This window comes from Citrus sinensis, chromosome 4 (assembly GCF_022201045.2).
Source record: "Citrus sinensis cultivar Valencia sweet orange chromosome 4, DVS_A1.0, whole genome shotgun sequence".
NCBI classification, from domain to species: domain Eukaryota; kingdom Viridiplantae; phylum Streptophyta; class Magnoliopsida; order Sapindales; family Rutaceae; genus Citrus; species Citrus sinensis.
In genome coordinates, this window is record NC_068559.1 from 18,378,728 (window position 1) to 18,400,102 (window position 21,375).

The window sequence follows — 21,375 nt, forward strand, 5'->3', positions numbered from 1 at the left end:
TTATTAATAATAACAAATAATTTATTCTTAGAAAATATTAATTTTGTACTATGTTATTAATAATAATGTTTCATTTGGGTTGCTGGTATTAATAATTTTTAATTTATATTATTAAAATTAAAATTAATAAAAAATTGTGATTTTACATAATTCAAAATATTAATAATTATTATTAGTTTACAAATGTAATAAAATAAGTATTTTATTTTTCGAATATATTTCTTATTAATTTTGTAATTAAAAATTATAATTTTTTTAAATAAAAGTAAAACTGTAATTTAAAACTATTTACCCTCAATTCAAAACAAAATAAATACATAAATTGCATTTTAATTCTGGTTCTATACTTTCATTTCAGTGTAAATAAACAACTTATTCTTACTCAACACTCTTAATAAGATTTTCACTTTTCAAAATTCTCATTTTAATCCAAAATGTAAACATTACCTTAGAATAATCAACGCCATCATCATTGGTTTAGTAATACCATGTTTGCTATTAAGTTTTGTAATTGTAGTTTAAAAACATTGCAGTTTAAAAACATTGCAGTTGCGCTGGCATAGCACTGTTGCTCCGCCCATACATTTTTAGGAGAATTCTCCTGAAAATGTATGGGTGGAGTTGCTAAACTATGGCAACGCACCTACCCCAAACACAATCTATAATATTAAAATATTTAGTAAATGCTTACTGCTATAGTTTGGAAAATAAAATAAATTAATCTCACACTTGTATGATGAAAATCTATAATAGCTTTAATATTTTTGTCAAAACTATTTAGAAGTCCTTTAATTACGTGTTATTAATTTTCTTTTTTATAGTTGTAGTTCTTTTTTTTCTTCAAAATAACTATAACATAAATTTTTTTATCATCTCAATACTAAATAAGACCTAAATGGGTTCGGCGTAAATCTCAATCCGTTTAATAGCACGAAATGCACCAATTAAAGAAAGGGGGTTATGGCTGGAGTATGAAGAGTTAATAGCCTAATAGCGGCTGAAAAACACCACAGTTATAATAAATATACGCAAAAGTACTACAGCATCGACATTTCGAAAACACATACAATGAAACTTTTGGCAATTCTTTTCCTTGAGGCCAGCATTCTGCAAGTTCACAAACCTCTCTAGTCATAATGATTTGTATTGTTCAATCAAACGAGAAGCATGGAGACGTGATGCAGGGGCTTCAGTGCATCCCAAACTTCTTAGAAAAGCGATCTACATTTCAACAAAAGTGAGGAGAATCCAGGTTTACTATTTTTTTTTTCTTTTAGGTATGGAGACATAATAGCTATTAAAAATTGCAATAAAACCAAAAGACTGTTAGCTACCTGTTTAGAAGTCGGTGCCGACGAACCCATTGAATTCTCAATTCTTAATTTCTGAAAATGCTCCTGGAGAAGAAGAAAAACATCAGAAAACATTAGCTTTTGCAACGCATTTAAAAACGAAGGTCGGTTTGAGGAGCTTTTTAAATAGAAACCTGAATGAAATATTACATGCTCTATCAGAAGAATATTTTGACATATCAAACCCTTCAGATTTGAGGTAGTATCCAGATGAAGGGTAACAGACTTCGGATATTGCAACAAGAACAGCATAATACAGAAAATTTATTCCTCTTGCACATTTTTACTGGAATTTTTGTGTTCTCGTTGAGCTAAATACCCTAAAGGGACTCAGGACACTCAAACTTGGACATTTTTATTCTCCTGAACTATGACCAGAAGAAACTCAGAGAACGGAATAGCCCTAAAGTTAACAGTGGGTAACGGATTAGCACAGAGAGCAGTGACCACTGATAAGTGTTGAAGCTTAATTTAAACTAAGCAAGAGAACATGGCTGAAGAAAAATGAGGAAAGTGAACATGGTTATATATTTTCAGTGAAGTATCTGGAAGTTGAAATGGCAAACCTGTTTCTCTCGTATCATATGAGCACGTTGATCAGCAGGAATTTTTTCCCATCTCAAAACCTATAGGACAGATACTCCATATTGAGCAAAATTTGGTAAATATTAACTCCATATGGAGCAAAATCTGACATTTCCATGTACTTACGTATTCTGCATAGTGAAACGCTTCATTGGAGCTCAAACAAGACTTCAGAGCACGCAAAACATCCTAATAAATCATGCATGAACCGTTTCAGAAATTGTTTAACAATTATGGGTAATACAGGTCAATATAATTGAATTAGGTTTCAGCACAAGTTCAAAAGGATAAATGGATGATTTAGATTTTTATGCGGACATTTCATAGATAATTCCCTTGAACACTAAATGAAAGTCATAATTAGTAGTCAAAATCCAAGACACTTTCTTAATCATCTCCATAAGACTTCATTCAATGGACCAATTAACGTCTTTCCAGAAACGGGCATAGAAGGCTGTAATAGCAGAATTATTGATAGAGTTGCGATGGATTCCTCTTAATAAGTTTATATCTATTTGATGAAAATGGAGGTGCATATGAACTGTCTTTTGGACCAGTATCTCTAATCATGAACTAATGAAAGATTAATTAGAGAGGATTCATAGTCTAACATAGTAAAAATTTTCAACTGCATTTCAGCATTCTTCTTAAAAAAATCTACATAATATCTCTGAACATGAAAACTTCCAACAGGATCTATTTCTAGCATAAGTCTTTGAATTATAAGTTGATATCATGTCAATAGCCTACAGGTTGATGGTATATCCTCTCATATTGATAAGGAGCATAGATCAATGGTTTTGTCAGCAAAAAAGTACTTCCCAACAGCTAAAATTTATTATGTACCAGTTAAAGCAAAGGAGGACTTCATTAAAAAATGTTGTTTTAAAATTTAAAAATTAAAAAAAAATGGACTAGTAGTACAACCTTATGCTTGTTCTTCTTCACTCTTAGACGTTCATCAATTACAAAATCAACCTGTAAATGAAGAAGGTCCAAACATCAGACTGGTCAAAATAACCAGGCATTAATACTTCCACAGATTCACCTGGTAGCCAATATAAATGTTACTCATCATTTGTCAGAAAAAGTAGGACACTTTTATAAATATCTTTTCATCAATTCAACATATGAGAAACTATCTGCATGACTATACAGGAAACCAGGTAACTGAAATGCCTATTCTTGAAGATTCTTGGGCTGAATCTTTCTCACATATACGCTTAATCGATAGTGAAGTTTTATTTAAGCTCCTCACTATCCAGAAAACAGTACTTTGAGTTTATGAAAATAGCAAAGAAGTATTGCATGTGGGTCAGCTTTGTAGGAAATGCACATAAATTTTACACACTAGTGAAACAAGTTTGTTATAATAGATCATGCAATGCATGACATACTAGATTTTAAAGCTTCATGAAATAAAAATTGGGCATATTTAGTTCTATTCCTCATCTAGTGTGGATATATGCAATGAGCAAAAAGATAAAGAATCAGGACCGCTAATGTGCTAAAAATAAAGAAAACACTGCGTTAGAGTTCCTTTTTTATCTTTTAGCTCCTTCCGCATAATACATTTGCACTAGATAATTCTCGTATACAGTTGTCTGGCCTAGAGCATAAAGTCAGCAAGAGCCACACACAATTCAACCCTGACTATAAACTAAATAGTATATGCATGTCAATATAAAATTGCTTTAGACCGAATCTGAACTACCATAGGATATGGGTAAAAAAATGAATTTATGAAAGGATAACCTTGTTAAGCAATCTCTTAGGCTCCTGGAAGGCTTTCTTCTTGGCCCATTGATGGAATAAATGGGAAATGATTGATCTGTCCTCCACACTGAATCTGTATAGTGGTGACAATTGAACAGGAGTAAAAGTTACACCCCAATAGGGAATTACTATATGTAATAATATCATTATTATGCAAATAGCAGTTTAAAGGAAAACCTTCGTAAGAAACTATTTCCATTGCATGCCTCCAGTAGTTCCATTGACTCTGTTGCAGCCCCGCTAAGTTGAACATTCAGGAAGTCAGTTGACACCAGATCTGTTTCACAACAGTTCTCTTCTCTTGGCAGATTAATTGTAAATTGGGCAGTTCCTTCTGGAATGTTCTCGTGCTGGTCTTGTACACTTTGTTCAGCCTACTCAAGAACATTATCCTCAAAGTAAAGCAGCATCCGGGAAAAAAAGCCAGACATTATGATGACGAAACTCATAAAAAGATAAATGGGAGATAAAGAATTAGACTTAAATTTCAGTTTCAACATATGAAGTCCATGCAATGTGTTACAGTATTGCACAATGTGGATGTTATAACACATAAATTTCATTTTTATCTTGGCATTAATGAAATATTTCCGGCTATCTAATAATTTTCTGTCCGAAGTAAGAAGAAAAGATACAAAATAAAAAATTGTTGATTCGTACCTTATTAATGAAAATTAGCATATGCATATTGTCAATATTTCACATGTATCTAATGTTAATGTAATAATATTATGCAAGAATGTTCACACTTGGAATGAAAACTGAAGTATGAATAGAAAATTTCTGAATTGTCACAACTGAAGGTGCTTTTACTAGCAAAATAAAGATTACATCACAATTCAGCTATAGCATGAATTTCCATGATAGCAATGCTATTGAGAAACTAATACATTCACATTTCAGTTACTTCCAACAGTTTAAATAAACAATTTCATACTGTATCCATATCTCAATCTTTCTACATAAATTTTCTATTCATACTTCAGTTAACAGATGTATTACGTAGCTTATCCATATCTGACACAGCCATAGAATGGGACAACAACAGCGAAAACCAAACATAATTCATTTTCATGACTCTACTCAAAACTTGGACAATAATTACCGACAAAATTTGAAAGCAGCAAACATACCTGAACCTCCCGAAGATGATGCGGAATTTCTTTGAGAAATCGTGATGGTTGAAGCAGCTGAGCACAATCAGAGTGTTATATGAGAGAGACAACAATAAACAAAATGGTGCAAAAGTTGTGCATACTTCAAACCTGCCAATTAGCATCCATCATAACATATAGAATAAAAAGCTTTTTCCGAGCACGAGTCATTGCTACATACAGTAGACGCCGTTCCTCCTAAAATTCTTAAAATGATAATGATTAGAAAATTCCACATTCAAGCAATTTATACTACAAAGAGAAACTTACTAACAATTTTCCACAAAGATTAAAGAGTACCTCAACTGAGGTCCCTTTTTCGTTGACAGCACCATTAAATTCATGTACTAAAGGAATTTCAGTTTCATTTGCCTGCACCCAGTTGTTAGGAAGCAGGAAAACAATTTATCAAACTGAAGTGATAGAGCTACCATTGAAAGCAAAGAAGCAGTAGCAAGAATCAAAACACAAACTGTAATCCACAAGCCAAAGAACAACAAATCACAAATTATAACTTGAAGAAGTAAAACTATCAATAATCCTCTAGGATAAAGCATATTGTCTAATGCTTTTTTAAAAAAGACAATCAAGACTGATGGAATGATATCCTTATGAAACGGTTTAAATAGGTATTTTCGGTTCTGATTATGGATTATGTTCAAATTTGATGTATCATTTCAAGGTTGACATTAAATCTATCGATTTTATATTCACTAGATATCATATCACTTCTAGTTTCAGCCATATAGTTGTGAGAACACTTGATAAGAGTATTACATTATTATTTGACATATCACCAAATAAATGGTTTACCTACCATGCGATCACAAAAGCCTTATTTGTCAAGAAACATCAGTCAAGCCAAAAGAAACTTGTTTTCTCTTACTTGATTATGTTTTAATGACTATTGTGGAGCTACTGATGCATATTAGCTAGGTCATTTAGCACTAGATAAAGTTAACCTTTGTAAATGTTATAATAACAAAAAAAATTGAACTTTTCTGATGTTGTGCAAAGTGTCAAACCCAAATATAGCAGATTCCATGTCTGGTTAGATGAATGCTTCAGTAGGTTGAAATCCAATACAGAATCATATATAACACAATCTGAACGTGAATTCTATGGAGAAACCCCTATTAGTTTGATACTGAAATTTTGCCACGAGCATTTCAACAACAAACCTTAATCTTTGTTCTATTGAAAACATACTCCATAACAACACTCGCTCAATGCTGAAAGCATACATGCAGTCAAAAGAGTTACTGAACACTATAAAAATGATTAAAAACTTTAAGAATAATTATTAATAAGAACAATTATAGCCATTTTGGAAATTATATGCATAAAAACTAGCAAAGAACTCAGCCAATTACCTTTGCGACAAAAACAATGTCCCATTCTAAGCCTTTTGACTACACAAGCAAAATGAAGAAGATAAGATGAAAACTAAGCTGAACACATTTAATGATTACACTAGTAAGTGCCCTGGAAGTCCTTGGGAACAAACAAGATGTTTGAGAGGAAAATACCTGATGAATGGTAGTCAATGTGACAGAATTTTCATTATCATGCCTTTGGGTACGAAAATTTTCTGTCTCTCGCTCTGATATGTAGTCAATAAAAGCTTTGAGTACATTAATACAGCCTTTTTTATCTTGATCCACATTTCCCTCCTCTTTTGCTGCCGTAAATTTTGTAGATAAAAAATCAGTGACGTCGGCTAACAGGTATTGGAGAACCTGCAATGTGGAATAGCCAAATTAATGCACATATCAAACTCTCTATTTCATTCTATTAGTCAAATTATATGGTACATAAATTGTTAGTCTTGAAGCCTCTTATGACAACAGTTGTCTCTCGAAACAATATTGGCACAAGAATCATTAATTCATTAAGTTGTTTGTTGAGCTCTCTTGATGAACTTTCATACAACAGTTAGATGGAGGACACTAACCTGGGATAGGGACAAGATCCATATACAAAAAAGAACATGGATTTATGACTCCTTAAACAAGCTAAAGGTGAATCAAAAGGAGAATGAGAACTCTGGACCGAGCAATGCAACAAAAACAACTAAATTCCATTGATCTGCTGCTACTAAAATGAAAGCAGCACATCCGAACAATTTAGTAAAATCAGCGGTTTTGGATAACCCAAAATATTGACTAATCAAAATAGAGCAAAGTTGGACAAATAAAAGAGAGAGGGGAATAAAGATACAAAAATTATGGATGTGTAAGGAAAACTGATATATTCTACTCACATATATGGATGACAATTAGGTGATAAGTTTTCATGCAGTTGTAGCCTAAATTTGCATCAAATTGAAAGAACTGAACTTACAGATCTGAGGTCATTGTCTTCATTTAGCAATTTCCCTCCATCAAAATCAACAACTGCCCTTTGCTCAAGAAGGTATTTCTAAAAAGTGAAAAACATATAAGCATATAAGGTAAGACATAAGTATACCAAAGAACAAAATTGATGAACAACTAGATAAAAATATATTCTAATAATTTAGTAGTGAAGCTAGTCATTGGGAAGAACAGTTCTATGCCACAAAAACATTGAACCTGACCAGAAAAATTGACTAGGAAGGAGCTTGATTAACATAGCATGTTTGATGAAACAGAAAGCTATTTGCTAAAGCCAAAAACATGACAATAGCTTCTAAGAAGATGGAAAATAGACGCATGCAAATTAAACTAAAACAGTTCTCTTCAAAATTTGGCAGACGAAAGACGAACCTGAGGTACCATGTTTGCCACAGACGTTATGACAGCCGAAATTGATGGTTCCTGTAACGAATTAATGGGTGAAATGGACTTCTCCAGGAAGTTGATGCTTAACTGGCTATGTTAACTTTAACAGGAAAAGTTACAAGAAGCTAATTTCGTATTTAATATAATAATTAGTTTAGCTGAAATCAAGCCTAGTTGCATGAGGCCAAGCAAGCTCAATTCAGATAACTACACCAAAATTAGATAATAAGTCATCACAAAATTTGGTTCAGAATAACTTTTTCTCATTGAAGATTCATTTCTATTAACAGATATATAAAAGAAAGAATGGAATATTTCACTAAAAAATGAGACATGGTCTGTAATTACCCGACGAACAAGTTTTGATATCATCTCTAGGGTTAACAACACCTTGCGTCCTTGGGTAAGTTGGCTCCTGTGATCAATTAAGGGATAAAAGATAAGCAACTTTCTATACAGCACACCATTAGAACAGAATCAATAGAAGCTCATGTTTGTGTCTAATGAGTGAGAGAGATTCACTAGCCCCACATGAAATAACTGGATTCTTACAATGTTACTAACAATGATTTCAGGAAAACAGGTTTCTAATGAAATTTTACTATTTAAATCTTAGGTGATATAACCAGATTGATTCTCATTATAGCATCAGACACCCCTACGAATGCAATTAAGAGACAACCACCAACTCAAATGTCTCGCAAAATCATTAGCAAGAAACCACAAAATCCTTCAGATGCAATACCATCTTAAAGAAATTTTGCTTGCAACAATTCAGTACAACCGTTTTATCAACAGAAGTTCATCCCATCTAAAGGATAAGAATAGACGAGCGAAAGGACAAAAGGAAAAGGGAACAATTGAGGTCTAAAAAAAATGATGATGATTTTCTGAAGAAAATAGTATATGAATTGGTGTAATAATTGAGTTGAGAAAACATCTTCAAGTTAATCTACTGAATGCTAGGAGAATAAGCTATAGCTAATGAAGTACTGGAAAGATAATATACTAATAGGTGTAATAATTGAGTTGAGAAAACATCATTTAAAGATAAATCTATTGAATGCTAGAAGGAAAGCTATAGCTAATGAAGTATTAGAATTATGGTATTGAATCAGCATTTGCTGTCGGTACTGCAAGAAAATCACAATATCGACATCTAATGCCAAATAAGAGCATTTGGTTTATTCCAAATAAAATATACAGTTAGACTTTTACTTGCTTTGGTTTATTCAAAATCATTTATCACATGTACGCATGACAAGAACAAATTGGTAAACAAAACCTCTTGAAGGTACCAGAAATCTTTGCACCAAAAATGTCACAAGCAGCAGATATGAAGCTGCATTTTCTGATAATTGAGATTTTATCGATATGATCTATTACCTGACAGAAAGAGAAACAGAGTCATCATCAATACAAGAGCCTTATGATGGGTATATGCCTCTTAAGTAAATTGTAATAAGTACTCTCCTGCTAAAAGAATAATAAAAAAATAATAATGTTAAGCACTTACCCTCTTCTTTTCTTCTTTCTCGAGAAGAAGGAAAGCCTTGAATACTCGGCGGTAAGGGCCATCATCACAACCAGGCAATGTTGTTCTCAGCATCGCAATGATTGCTCTAACTACCTATTACAAGACTATTTCAGCAAATAAACATCTTGGTAAAACAGAAGAAAATAGCATCAAACATCAAAAAGTAGGGAATAAAGGAACAAAATACAAGATTTAGAATAACTCAAAAGAGAGCACAAAGAAGTTGAAAAACAATTAACACATTACGTTACAGGTCTAGATAACTTGTAATAGTTGGCCAAGAGATGAGGAAATGATAAAGAGCGGGCTTTTCCAGTGATGTCATAACTAATTCCACTAAAGAGTATAGGGAGGAACAACCATATGAATTTGTGTTTGTTAATGGCAATCAATATGGAAGTAAAAAAAATCCAAAAGCAATGCATGTTTAAAGTAATTAGTTAATATGGATGACACAAAAAGCACTTTGGAAGTATATCCGACCTTTTTCCTGTAGAAGGCCACACCATGAATGTTAAATGGTATTTTCCTCTCGCGAAAAGCTGTTTGGAAGACCTTCCCTGATACCTGTAGTACAAATGAAGCAATAGTTCTTTAGCAGAAGTTTCTCTCTTTATCTTATGCACAATATGGAAATTAAGGTTGACCTGTCGGCGGTAGAGAATTGCTATACTACCATAGGAGCATATTGAAGCTGGACCATTAGAAGCATGTTCCAGGATTTTGTCAATAATGAATGCACATTGTGCATCCTCATTGTGACATTCCTTGATGATTATCTGTATTTCAAGTCCCAGTAATGGAGAAACAAAATTAGCAACTCAAGAAATTTGAAATGTACAAAGCACATAAAAATGTTAGGATACCTTAGATCCATGGGAATTATCTGTCTGAACATTCTTTAATTGGCATCTCTTCACATTATGTTGTATAAGTGAAGATGCAGCCTCAACGATACATCGTGTAGACCGATAGTTTCTAGTAAGTCTTATCTGAATCATGAATATGTAACATTTAGGAATCTACAAATTGAGATATGGAAGACATGTTTATAAGAACTTCACTCAAATTTTTAAGCATGCCAAATAGTCCATAATCAAGCAAAAGTAAATGAGAATGATAAAGTAGTTATGAGGAACCAGACCTCTTTGTAGTTCAGAAAATCTTTACGAAAAGAATCAAATCCTGAAATGTCAGCTCCATTGAAACTGAAAATGGACTGCAATAATGTATATAGCATTCAACTTAGGTACAACTAAGAAAGAAATTTGATGAGGTTAAAATGAGCACTTGGAAAGGCTTCAACTTCCCTCAAAATAATCCACAAATATATATATACGCACACACACACACACTCATACCTGATCATCATCACCAACAATAGTTATGCGGTTATGAGATGCGAGAATCTGTAGGAGACTGTATTGCATGGCACTCGTGTCCTGGAATTCATCTACTATGATGGCCTTCCATGAATCCTGGTACTCCTGGAAAACTTCAAATTGGAAGAGCATGCAATTGTCACCATGGAGTAATGCTTAAAACTCTATAAAAGGATCAACAAAATTAGATGATATGAACCTTCAGGAAAAGTACTGAGCAGTTTCACAGAACAGCTGATTAAATCATGGTAGTCCAGAGCATTACAAGACCTTAATATGCCATTGTAGTTTTCAAGAATTGCAGCCTGCTTTAGATCCAAAGTTCAGAATTTCATGATTACAAGCGACAATACCAGAAAAGATATGAAAACTAGCAAGTTATCAAAGCTTACTCCGATCTCATCACCAATTTTACGGAACTCTGCAGGAGTCTTTCCAGAAGCTTTAGCCTGAAATAGAGTAACATCAGAGAGACAATTCCACATACAGTCGTAACTCAAACCAATAAGTTTAATCAGAAAAAGTAATAACAATAATAAATTCACATTTTTTTTAATTTTAAAAAGGTGGAATCACTATCACAAGTATAAATATCTTATCAAAATCAATTGGATATCTGCCATAACTATTAGGCATCATTATCTTATAATTTATACTTGTGATAGTCAATCAATCTTGTCAAAAGCTGTAAGCCAATAACTACCAATACTTATCAGAGTATATAGTTGAGTATGCCAGGCTTATAACAAAGTTATCATGTGAATCTATTTCTGGCTTGCATGATGGAATGTTTCACCCATTTTCCCGATAGACCACATCCATACCCTCTCTCTCAAATTTGTTGTACTTACAAAGCTTAAAAGAGGACATGGAAAAGAAAAGCATAGCATTCATCATGAAAAGACTGGCCCTCATGTAGCCAAAATGACCATCTGTTGTCAGCATATCAGTACTAATTCTCTTTACAACTAGGACTTATTCAACTTGACTCAAGCGTCTATGGTATAGAAGATATTCCTTGTTCTAATCTCTATGAAGAACCTACATGTAGCCTCATCTTGGTAATTTATCCTGGCTAAATATGTGTATTAGTTTCCCAGGACATATATAATTCACTGGGGAGAAATATTACTTCAATCGTAAGTCTTCTATTTGCTGCTTACAATTATCCACATGGGTAACAAATTACTAACCTGAGTCACAAACTTCTGCCATTTCTTGGACTTGTCCTTCAAATATTCCAGACACCTCATACGATTAGAATCATCAACAGGTTTGCAAGCATTGTCATTCTGTTTACTTTTTTCATTTTCCAATAACCGCACTGCCTCAATAATTGCTCTCCTTTGTTGCCCATGTCCATATATTAAGAACTCTGATGTTCGTTCTAACCTATATCATAAGTAGCCATAAGATACAAGAGTTAAATAATTAAGTAAACAAAGAGATGACAGAAGAAAAAATTGGCTATCAGCGTTGAAATAGAAAGAAGGAGATAAGCAGTACCAAACAAAAAATCTATGATGATTGTAGAAGGGAACTAGTAGAACTATAAATTGAAGCCACCATGATTAAGAGAGGGGGATCTAAGTGTCTAACAGATCTATGTAGTGTAGAATAACTAATAGCCGTTAACCTAAGGCTTCATTGTAAATAAATATACCACCATCATGGAAAGTAAGCATTATTGTAAAGCAAGAATACTATAGATGATGATTGCTGGTAAAAGATTAAAAATACAATAAAACGATATAGGCTTAAGCCTGTCCATCAGTCAAGCTCAATCACCAATACCCAGATTCAGAATAATACAAACTTAAGTGATGTGAAATTATAAAACCTACAAATGAACTAATAATCTCCTTGACATTTCACTGTCTAATAAAAGGCATAAAAGATTACCCATATTAGTCTCTCATGGTACTCAGAATAGTGGCCAAAACTTTCTTTTCTACTTCCAGGATTACATTGTGTTATAGAGTTATGCCCTAAACCTTATCAGTTAACATAATTATGTCCAAATGATTTCAAACCACATCAAGACGGGTATAGGAGGCTTGATCTAAATAAAATACTAGCATTCAACATATTTGCATGGTATTAAGCCAGGCCATCTAAATTAGAACCTGATAAAGAAAAAAGACCAAAATTCAACATGCAACATTCTTGAAATTCAAACCAGCATACATACATAAAACTTTATGCAAGGACAACCTTGATCATAAACAGTCTATAATATGCATAATATTTGGAGTTCCACAAAGTCTTTTAATCAAAACTGGTAATTGGTTTATAGTTGCTTGGCAGGTGTAACTGACAGTAAAGTTTTCATTACCGGAAAAATTGATGATGTTAATATGTTCTTTCAGCATACTCTCTAAGACCATGTATACTTAAAAGTCTTCCATAATCTCAGAGCGAAACAGAACCCAAAGCAAACACTAACCATGTTAGTAGACAAAATAAAGATTAAATGACTGCAGAATGTGCTTACTTTTCGGCATGTGAACGACAGAGTTGCAAAGAAAATGAATGGAATGTGCTGATTGTAAGCTCTTTGGCAGTTGCCTTCCCAACTATTGATCCAATGCGGTCTCTCATCTCAGAAGCTGCTGCTGTAGTAAAAGTCATAGCCAGAATGTTTGACGGACTTATACCCTAACCAGATTTTGGGTTAAAGAAAGAACTGTTAAAAAGTATCAAATGGCACTTCCAAAATGAAGATGGGAAAAACTTGTGAGCTTTTCTACATATGACAGGATATGAGGTATTCATGCAATCACTAGGAGAACACGCGAGTGATGCAGAGGTCTCTATATATAATTAACTAGAAAAATAGCAAGTGAAAAATGAAGAGATCATTGACAGCAAAGTTTTGGTAATACCTCATTAAGCAAAAACAAAACACGCCCAACCATTGTCGAAGTCTAACATCAAAAGAAGAAATTTTGGATTTAACCATAGATGGAATATTTCAGGAAAAGCATTAATGTGAAAGAGAGACTGAGAGCACAAGAGACCTTCCCACTTCCTGGACCTGCAACAATCAGTAAAGGGGTTGACATATCACCACAAGCTGCTTCAAGCTGCTGATCATTTAAGGATTGCAAGTATTTTGAGTATTCATCAGGCATATTCCCTGTCTTTATGGTCTGAATGGTATCTGTCTTCTCCATGCTAGACTTCATATCACCAGCCAGGTCCATTGAGATATCCATTCTTATGTTCTCATTGGTGGTGACAGACTCTAAACTGGCGTTAAGATGAGTACAGCTATTATCATTCTGATGAGTTTCCTCATAAATGCCACTATTTTGAGCTTTCCTTACATCTTTAGCAGCAGATTTCTCGCATATAGCATCAATCTCTTGCAAAATTGAATCATCAAAATCATCGTCTAAAGGGCTAGGCATTGAGAAAGATTCACTCATGTTAAAAAACTCCGGTTGTTTTATTGGAGTTATAAAAGGATCCGATATATCCAAAGGAACACCATTTGTCCTTTCATTTGACAAATCATTGAGCACACATGAAATGCCGCTAAATTCACCAACCACTGACTTGACACCATTTATAGTTTGCAGAGATGGTGTGCTAACAGGTATCTCTGCAAGAGGAACCCTTTTGACACTAGTAATTGAATCCGGGGATTCAATTGGAATTGAATTTGAATCCCTACTCCTGAAATTAAAATCAATCGTATTATTAAGCTTACATATATTGATGTTTGATTATGAGTTTTCAGTTGTGACAGATTACAATTATAATGTCCAATTTTGATTTTCTAAGCAATTTCACGGAGAGAGATTAATGCTAAATTTAATTCAGTTATTAGGGCTTTAATCAATTCAGCAAAAAATGAAACAAATCTTTCTACTCTTGAGTGTCAGCTAATTTTAATTTCTCGCAAAAATGAAATAAACAAGTCACATAAAAATTATAACTCAAATCAATTATCTTCGAATTAAAATAAAGAGAAAATGAATCTTGAACTGCACTCACTTATTAGGAAATTGACGGTCAAAATCAACGGCCTGGCGCTGCCGTTTACGGTCAAGAAATGGCTTTGCCGCTCTGAAATTCTGAGAAACCCGAGACCTGTGAGACTCATTGATTTGATCGACTGGAAGATGAGTCGTTACATTAACATTTTCCTTTAACATTGTTTTTTTTATGGAGCGAAGTTTGAAGCAGAGAGATGAGTCAGCTTCCTGAGGAAGGAAACCCTGACGTTGGTAAAAAGAAGGAAATTAGGCGTGGGTTCCCTCCTATTTGTAATTCAAATTATGGGGCTTTGGGCATGGGCCTATAATGGTTGGGTTTTTTGGAAGACTTGAACTATTGGCACCCTTCTGAAATCCTTATAAAACCCTTTTCTTTTTACAATTGCATTAAAAATCGTATTAAAAGACAAAATAAATCTAATAATATCACCATATTTCTCTCTCTAACTCTTTACATCCATACAATTGCATTTAAGTGTTTTACATTTTTTATTTTCTCACAAACACTTTTGCATTCTAAACTTTTTTCTTTTTTTAATTAAAAAAATTACATGATATCTATTTGAGTTTACTTTTAATTACTTAATTCACACACACATATGTATGTATGATTTTTTTGTCAAATATATATGATTTAATAATTTAAAAATTTGTAAAAAAATTTGTAATTAGAGTTATTTGAAAGAATCTGAATTTTTTTCTTTTCAGGTCAGAAAGAAATTGAAACTAAAAGAAAAGTATTTTGAGAATTAAAGTAGATTTTGACAGAAAAAGAATTTTTTAAAAAAAATTGCAAGTCCTGATAGTCCCACTGCCGGCCCATTAGTTGTGAACTTGTAAAAGTAAAAATAATTAGATAAATAAATTGCCTATTTTCCTCTCTCTTAAGACTTAAATCGCTAGTGTGGCGCGCGCACGAGAATAAAAATAAAATGGAAGCCTTGTATTTTTCCAAAAAAAAAATGGAAGCCTTGTTAGCTTCGTACGGGGACTCGTCTTCAGACTCGGACACAGAACGCGGCAACCCAAGCAACAGCGGCATCAACTCTTCTAGCTCGCAACCGGAGACGACCAATTTACCTTTGCCCCCGCCTCCTCTCTCTCTCGTTAACCCTCCCAATTCCCTTGGTAAATACAACATCTCCTCAATTAACGGTAGTCTTTCGATTCTTATTTATGCTCACCAGCTGTTTGCTGTTTTGCCAACGAAAGGTTCGATAGATCATCATCTTCCCACCGGTCAGCCTAGTAGAGTCAGGAACTTTCCCCACGTTGAAGGCAATTATGCTTTACACGTATATATCCCAGGTGAATCTACTTCTCTTTTGTGATCATCTCATCTAAAAATGCTTTATTTATTTATTTATTTATTTTTGGACTAATAACGGCATTGTATCTGTAGTTCTTATACCATTGGCGCCAAAGAAAGAGCTGGCTCAGTTCTTGAAGAGGGTCTCGTCTATTTTGCCCGGTATTTACGTTGTTGATGTCGATGTTCCATTTACCAGTCTCCGCAAAGACGATTCGGAGTTGGAGCAAGTTGCATTTGGAAGGGAATTTCACATTAGTTTGGGCAGAACCGTCCCTATTCGCGTGCACCAAATTGACTCCATTGTGGCAATGCTTCGCCAGAGGCTTCAGTCTCAGCGGCGGTGTGATTATCGTCTATTCTCTAGTCATTTTGATACATTATTTATTATGATGAGGTTTCTAATACTTTTTTTTTTTTTTGTGCTGAGTAGATATTGGATTGATTTTAGTAAGTGGGAGGCTTTTGTTAATGATGATCGCACGCGCACGTTTCTTTCCTTAGAAGTTATTACTGGAGGACTACTTGAGGTATGCTTTATTCATCTCTTATGTAGATTACCCTTTTTATTATCTTTGTATACCATGGATGTTTGTAAACCATGGATGCTAGCAATTACTAGTATTGGTAGGATCATTGGTTCATCTTTCATGTTATCAAATGATTTTAAATGTTGGCTTTGTTTGACATCTTTTCAGATAACTAAGCAGATTCAAGTGGTTAATGAGGTTTACCGGCTTCATAATCTCCCTGAATTTTATAAGGTTCCGTTGTTAGCACCGTCAGTCTTTTGCAAACTATTTTTGTTACTTTCTTGAACATCTACTATATGTTCTGCCTCATTTATGCTGTAACAAATATTGATACAGGATCCACGCCCTCATATATCATTGGCTTGGCTATTGGGAGATGTGAGCAGTTCTCTGAAGAGAGTTGTTGTCGAAGAAATGAAGAGATTAAGCGTTGAAAGTTCATTACACAAGCACTTTTTTTCTTGCAAATTTGGAGGCATCCATTGCAAGATTGGTAAAAAAACATATAAAATATGTAAGTTTTCAGGCGAATGACAAAATTAAATACTTGTGTTAAATTAAAAGAACTATGTTGCATTTATTGTACAGTAATTGTAAGGTAGAATCTGCTGGTCTTAACTCTTAACTACTAGAATCAGTCAACTGCGTAAGATTTTCACCCGGCCATAGATTTTGATATTTATGATGCAGTTTGGAAGTTGTGAGGGAAAGAACAGTGATTGATCATCATCATATTTAAACAGAACACTGATAAGTTGTTGTAAGAAAGTTGAGTGCATATTATTCTGTCCCAAAATATTCAGAGCATGTGTCCTGTGTATTTTTTGATAAAAAGTGTGTCCTGTATAATATATATTGTTGGGTTTTTGGGCCCAACATGCCTTTGTTTCAAAATATATATATATTGGAACCCTCCCATATTTTTATCATTTTGTGTGATGTGAAGGAGAATCGTGTCACTGTCTGTAAAACAGGCACGGCCAAGTCGTTATCCAACAGGTGCTTATCGCTGTCAAAATTTATTATGTCCACAGGTAGCAACTCAGCTACAGTATTATGTGGACCCGCTCTATTCTTTAACTGCTTGATATTGATAGCTGATATATTTGATGCCACTATGAATATGATGCAACAAGAGCCATCGCTGTCTCACGACATTTAGAAAAAATCACATATAAAACACCCCCCCCTCCTCTCTCCAAAAAAAAAAAAAACCGGTGGTGCTCTAAATTATATTTGAAGGCATACGCTTTCATTAATAAATAGCATTATTAGGCGTCATGCATTGTATTTTGCATGAAAGTGGTAAAAGAGTAAGAAATTAAATTCAGTAATGCGGCATGACATATAGAAAAGGTGCTTTTAAGTACAATTTTTAATTTAATGAACATATTTATTTAGTTCAACTAAATACAACAAAGTTTTAAAACTTTGGTTAACAATATTAATAATAATAAAAAAAACCCCAATCGCGCCATCAAGCATTATCCCTTTTTTTTTAAATCACCTTATCGGCTGATCTTGCAATTGCTTAAAAACAAAAAGATAAATGATATCCACACAACACCACAACTAACTCTTTCTCGACTTTATTTTAACTAAGTATAATCTGCATATATATTATAAGATTACATCTATTGGGACTTTAAATAAATATGCATAGTAATATAATTTAAAAATCTGTTGAAATTAGTTTGAAATTTTACTCTATTCGATTCGTGAAGTCTTAAATTGAGCGTGTTTTTATTATTATTATTTTTACTACATATTAATATATTATAATCAAAACTCTACCGATTCAAATATGGTCTAGTTACAACGTCCACTAAATTTAATTTAGAAAGAAGTCGAGTCCTAATCATTTGGACAATCCATGCACTCTAACCTGAGTGCCCGGGTGTTGTCAAATGGGCCAAGAGCCCATTGGCGAACTATGCGTGGGTTACAACTCACCACTTGGCTGAATGGCCAGTAACTCGGTTACAACTTCGGTACTAGTGTTTTCATTTAATTCGTCTTGCTAATTTAGCGGAGTAATTCTTTCAAGTTTCAACAACAAAAAATTAGTGGAGTAATTAATTAATAGCAACGTTAATCCAATTGTACGATAATGGATATCAAAAATTAACCAACACACACGTGGTTGGACAGAAATAAATCACGATCTTTGACGTCGTTTTCACTGCATTTTTCAACTAGCACACGCGAAAAGCGTTTTCGTATTCAATTATTTTAATCACACGGGGGGGCCCCCATTAAACGACGCCGTTGACAGTACCCCACAATCCAACCGTCAACCATCTAACTCCCCTTAACGCCCATGACCGTGAGCGTTTACCGTTACTTTTGGTGCAAAATTACTGAAAGGCCCCAAACCCGACAATTGATGCATATGTTCTTTTTCATTTGTAGATAAGGAATTTTCCTTCACACGATTGCAATCATGAAAAAAAAAGGTTGTTAAAAGATGAGTACTGCATGGATTTGTTGCAAAATTGGAATGAAAAGTTAGTATCACAGTGACTTGACATCTGAAAGATATTTTAGAAGTAACAAATTAACAATGACTGATAAAATTTTGAGCATTGACGCACTCGCCGAATGAGCTCCTATTTAGGCCCTGACCAAAAAAAAAAAAAAAAATTAATTGAATAAAAGAGAGATTTTTTTTGACAATTCAAGACTTCGCGTTTGTCATACGGGGATAAATATCATTTTCCTCAAAAATTAACGCTCATTGACTTATTGGCTCTTGCCTTTTACTTTTTTTTTCATCACATATTAAAAAATTGTCATTATATTTATAGCATTTGATTGGTGTTGTCTCTCTAATAAATAAGATCTAACGTGATTATTGAATTAAAATTAATATGGATAAACCTAGATAAAGTAATAACCTTAATCTTCGAAAGAATATTAAAAGCTATTGAGGTTTTTCACCATAAATGTTTTAAGTAACAAATTTGAAGAGATTCCTATGATGTTATTAAATAAGGGAAAAAGATTGATACACACCAAACATTTATGAAAAAAAAATACAAATTTTTTTAAGATTTTAAAAAAGATATTTAAACTCCAATTTATTAGTGAATTCCATTAATTTTAACAGAACATTTATTTTCAACTTATAATTATCATTATCTTCCTCTAACATATAAGTCAACATTTTTACCTGCCCAATTTACCGATAAATTATTAATAAAATTACAAACATAACCTTATTCTTAAAGTTTGAAACTTTACCGTAGAAATTCAATTTAATATCCAATTTTTCCAAATTGCTCATCTTGAAATTCAATGTCTTCTTCCTCATTATCATTGGGTCTCTTCTAATTTCTGTATACAAAATTAAAATTTAAATCTAACATGAAATAAATTAAAAAGAAGAATTGAGCAATAGTAGCTGTCTTCTTCTCTCGTCTTCGATTCCCAAAATCAACAAGGAAACATTTCCAAGTATTAAAGACACTTAAACTTCAGCTTCAGTCTCAATCTCTTGTATTTTTCCCAATTGCTCATCTTCAAATTCAATGTCTTCTTCTTGTTCTTCTTCTTCTTCATCAACGGGTGTTTATGTTGCTGTTTATCAATAATGTTGGAATTTTGTTGTTCGCGTCACTCTTCATCTTCATCGTCGTCTTCTTCTTCTTCTTCTTCTTCTTTATCATCATTTTTCGGTAGAAATTCAATGACTCTAACATCCACTCTGTCGTCATCCCAATTTGATCCACTTTCAGCATCAACAAGTGCTATGCCTTCATTATCATCATTTGATGAATATAGTTCATTGTCATCATCAACATTTTGGTAGATTCCAGAAGCAACAGCACGAGCAGCGGCTAGGCATGAGTAGCAGGGTCTGCTTGTGGTGGAAGGTTAGGGAATTTTATTAAGGATTTGTGATTTTTTGATGGGGGAGGAGCTTCTCTAATTAATAATCGATTGAATTTTGTAATTTTTGGATGAGGGTTTTTTTTAGTAAATTCATTAGTTATTAGTAAAGGATGTACCGTATTAACCTTTTAATTATTTAAACAAACCGAATCCGTTAACAAATTAAGGTTTAAATATCTTTTTTTCTTTTAACATTATGGAGTTCCATATTCCTTTTTCTAAAGGTTTAGGGTGTATTAGTCATTTTTCATTAAATAAAGGTTACATAGAACTTGACCTAACCTCTTGACATTTATAAAAATAATAATAAAAAAAATTAAACTTAAAACCTTATTGATGTTTCAGCTTCTCAAATCCACAACCAAGAAATTTAAAATTGAGTATTGCCATTTTCTTATGATTCACACTGAGCTGTTTATGGATTATAACCTCTCTCACCAACCACCAAGAAAATTAAAAGAGAGCAGTGTTAGCTCATAGTTTTCACCATTCAATTGAATAGAAATGATCGATTACTAAACCGTAATAGGTTTTTCTACATGACATTCTGCTTATATTTTCTTCTAAATTTGGCTCATAAAGAAATCAACACAGTCTCCTATGATTTATGATACTTTTATCGACACATTATGTTATCAAAATAAATAATTAAATAAATTGAGAACTAACTTTTTCCACACAAATTGTCTCGTTGATTGTAATTATACTATTTTAAATATGGGATATATTTAATCCACTTATATTAATCAAAATAATAGCCATAATTCTTAAATGATATATTATTACATTCCACACGTGAATGAAGTTGGACTTGGACGAAAATGAAAAAAAGCTGGCATATGACGTATAACTCAATTCATTTTCCAAAATGCACTGCAAAATGTGTGCTTATTCCAAATTCATTCTAAATAAATAAGGAAATAAATAAATGGTTGCGTTTCTAATTTCTACTATGTACGGTTCAGGCAGCAGATTCACCTCCCTTCCGTAATGACATTTGTATCCCCTAAATTTCGCTTGAAACACAAAGAAGTGAAAATGTTTAGTCAGACTTGAATTTCCTCTCTCAGCAAAGTTCATAAATCAA

At 33.2% G+C, this 21,375-nt stretch overlaps 2 protein-coding genes across 5 annotated transcripts; one reads left to right on the top strand and one right to left on the bottom strand.

The window, feature by feature from the left end:
* Positions 1 to 896: 896 nt before the first annotated feature.
* On the bottom strand, positions 897 to 14,799 carry LOC102624147 (ATP-dependent DNA helicase SRS2-like protein At4g25120). 4 transcript variants are annotated; one of them, XM_006485094.4, is made up of 29 exons: positions 14,551 to 14,798; positions 13,569 to 14,229; positions 13,434 to 13,475; positions 13,043 to 13,206; positions 11,742 to 11,940; positions 10,941 to 10,997; positions 10,748 to 10,853; positions 10,528 to 10,661; positions 10,311 to 10,385; positions 10,033 to 10,158; positions 9,814 to 9,945; positions 9,650 to 9,733; positions 9,146 to 9,259; positions 8,915 to 9,015; positions 7,978 to 8,044; positions 7,615 to 7,665; positions 7,211 to 7,288; positions 6,397 to 6,606; positions 6,241 to 6,279; positions 5,168 to 5,239; positions 4,979 to 5,065; positions 4,847 to 4,903; positions 3,891 to 4,087; positions 3,693 to 3,786; positions 2,865 to 2,915; positions 2,064 to 2,126; positions 1,919 to 1,978; positions 1,335 to 1,397; positions 897 to 1,221 (listed from the first exon to the last, which is right to left on the bottom strand). In XM_006485094.4, exons 1-29 carry the CDS (start codon positions 14,709 to 14,711, stop codon positions 1,132 to 1,134), a joined length of 3,435 nt encoding a protein of 1,144 aa, XP_006485157.1. In that variant the 5' UTR covers positions 14,712 to 14,798; the 3' UTR covers positions 897 to 1,131. The 4 variants fall into 4 exon arrangements, with proteins under 4 accessions (XP_006485157.1, XP_052295120.1, XP_052295121.1 ...); XM_052439160.1 differs by having other exon boundaries at positions 10,748 to 10,856; XM_052439161.1 differs by lacking the exon at positions 13,434 to 13,475 and having other exon boundaries at positions 10,748 to 10,856; positions 14,551 to 14,799.
* Positions 14,800 to 15,450: 651 nt separating this feature from the next.
* On the top strand, positions 15,451 to 17,312 carry LOC102628755 (uncharacterized). The gene is made up of 6 exons (XM_006484950.4): positions 15,451 to 15,680; positions 15,765 to 15,860; positions 15,955 to 16,204; positions 16,295 to 16,391; positions 16,560 to 16,625; positions 16,731 to 17,312. The coding sequence occupies exons 1-6, from the start codon at positions 15,485 to 15,487 to the stop codon at positions 16,926 to 16,928; spliced, it is 903 nt and encodes a 300-aa protein (XP_006485013.1). The 5' UTR covers positions 15,451 to 15,484; the 3' UTR covers positions 16,929 to 17,312.
* Positions 17,313 to 21,375: the final 4,063 nt, after the last annotated feature.

Coding starts and splice junctions, on each gene's coding strand:
- LOC102624147 (XM_052439160.1), bottom strand. CDS start 14,711: ATGTTAAAGGAAAATGTTAATGTAACGACTCATCTTCCAGTCGATCAA. Junction 10,386..10,527: donor TTGTTGGTGATGATGATCAG/GTATGAGTGTGT, acceptor ACATTATTGCAG/TCCATTTTCAGTTTCAATGG. Junction 5,066..5,167: donor AAAAAGGGACCTCAGTTGAG/GTACTCTTTAAT, acceptor TAAGAATTTTAG/GAGGAACGGCGTCTACTGTA.
- LOC102628755 (XM_006484950.4), top strand. CDS start 15,485: ATGGAAGCCTTGTATTTTTCCAAAAAAAAAATGGAAGCCTTGTTAGCT. Junction 16,205..16,294: donor AGGCTTCAGTCTCAGCGGCG/GTGTGATTATCG, acceptor TGTGCTGAGTAG/ATATTGGATTGATTTTAGTA. Junction 16,392..16,559: donor TTACTGGAGGACTACTTGAG/GTATGCTTTATT, acceptor ACATCTTTTCAG/ATAACTAAGCAGATTCAAGT.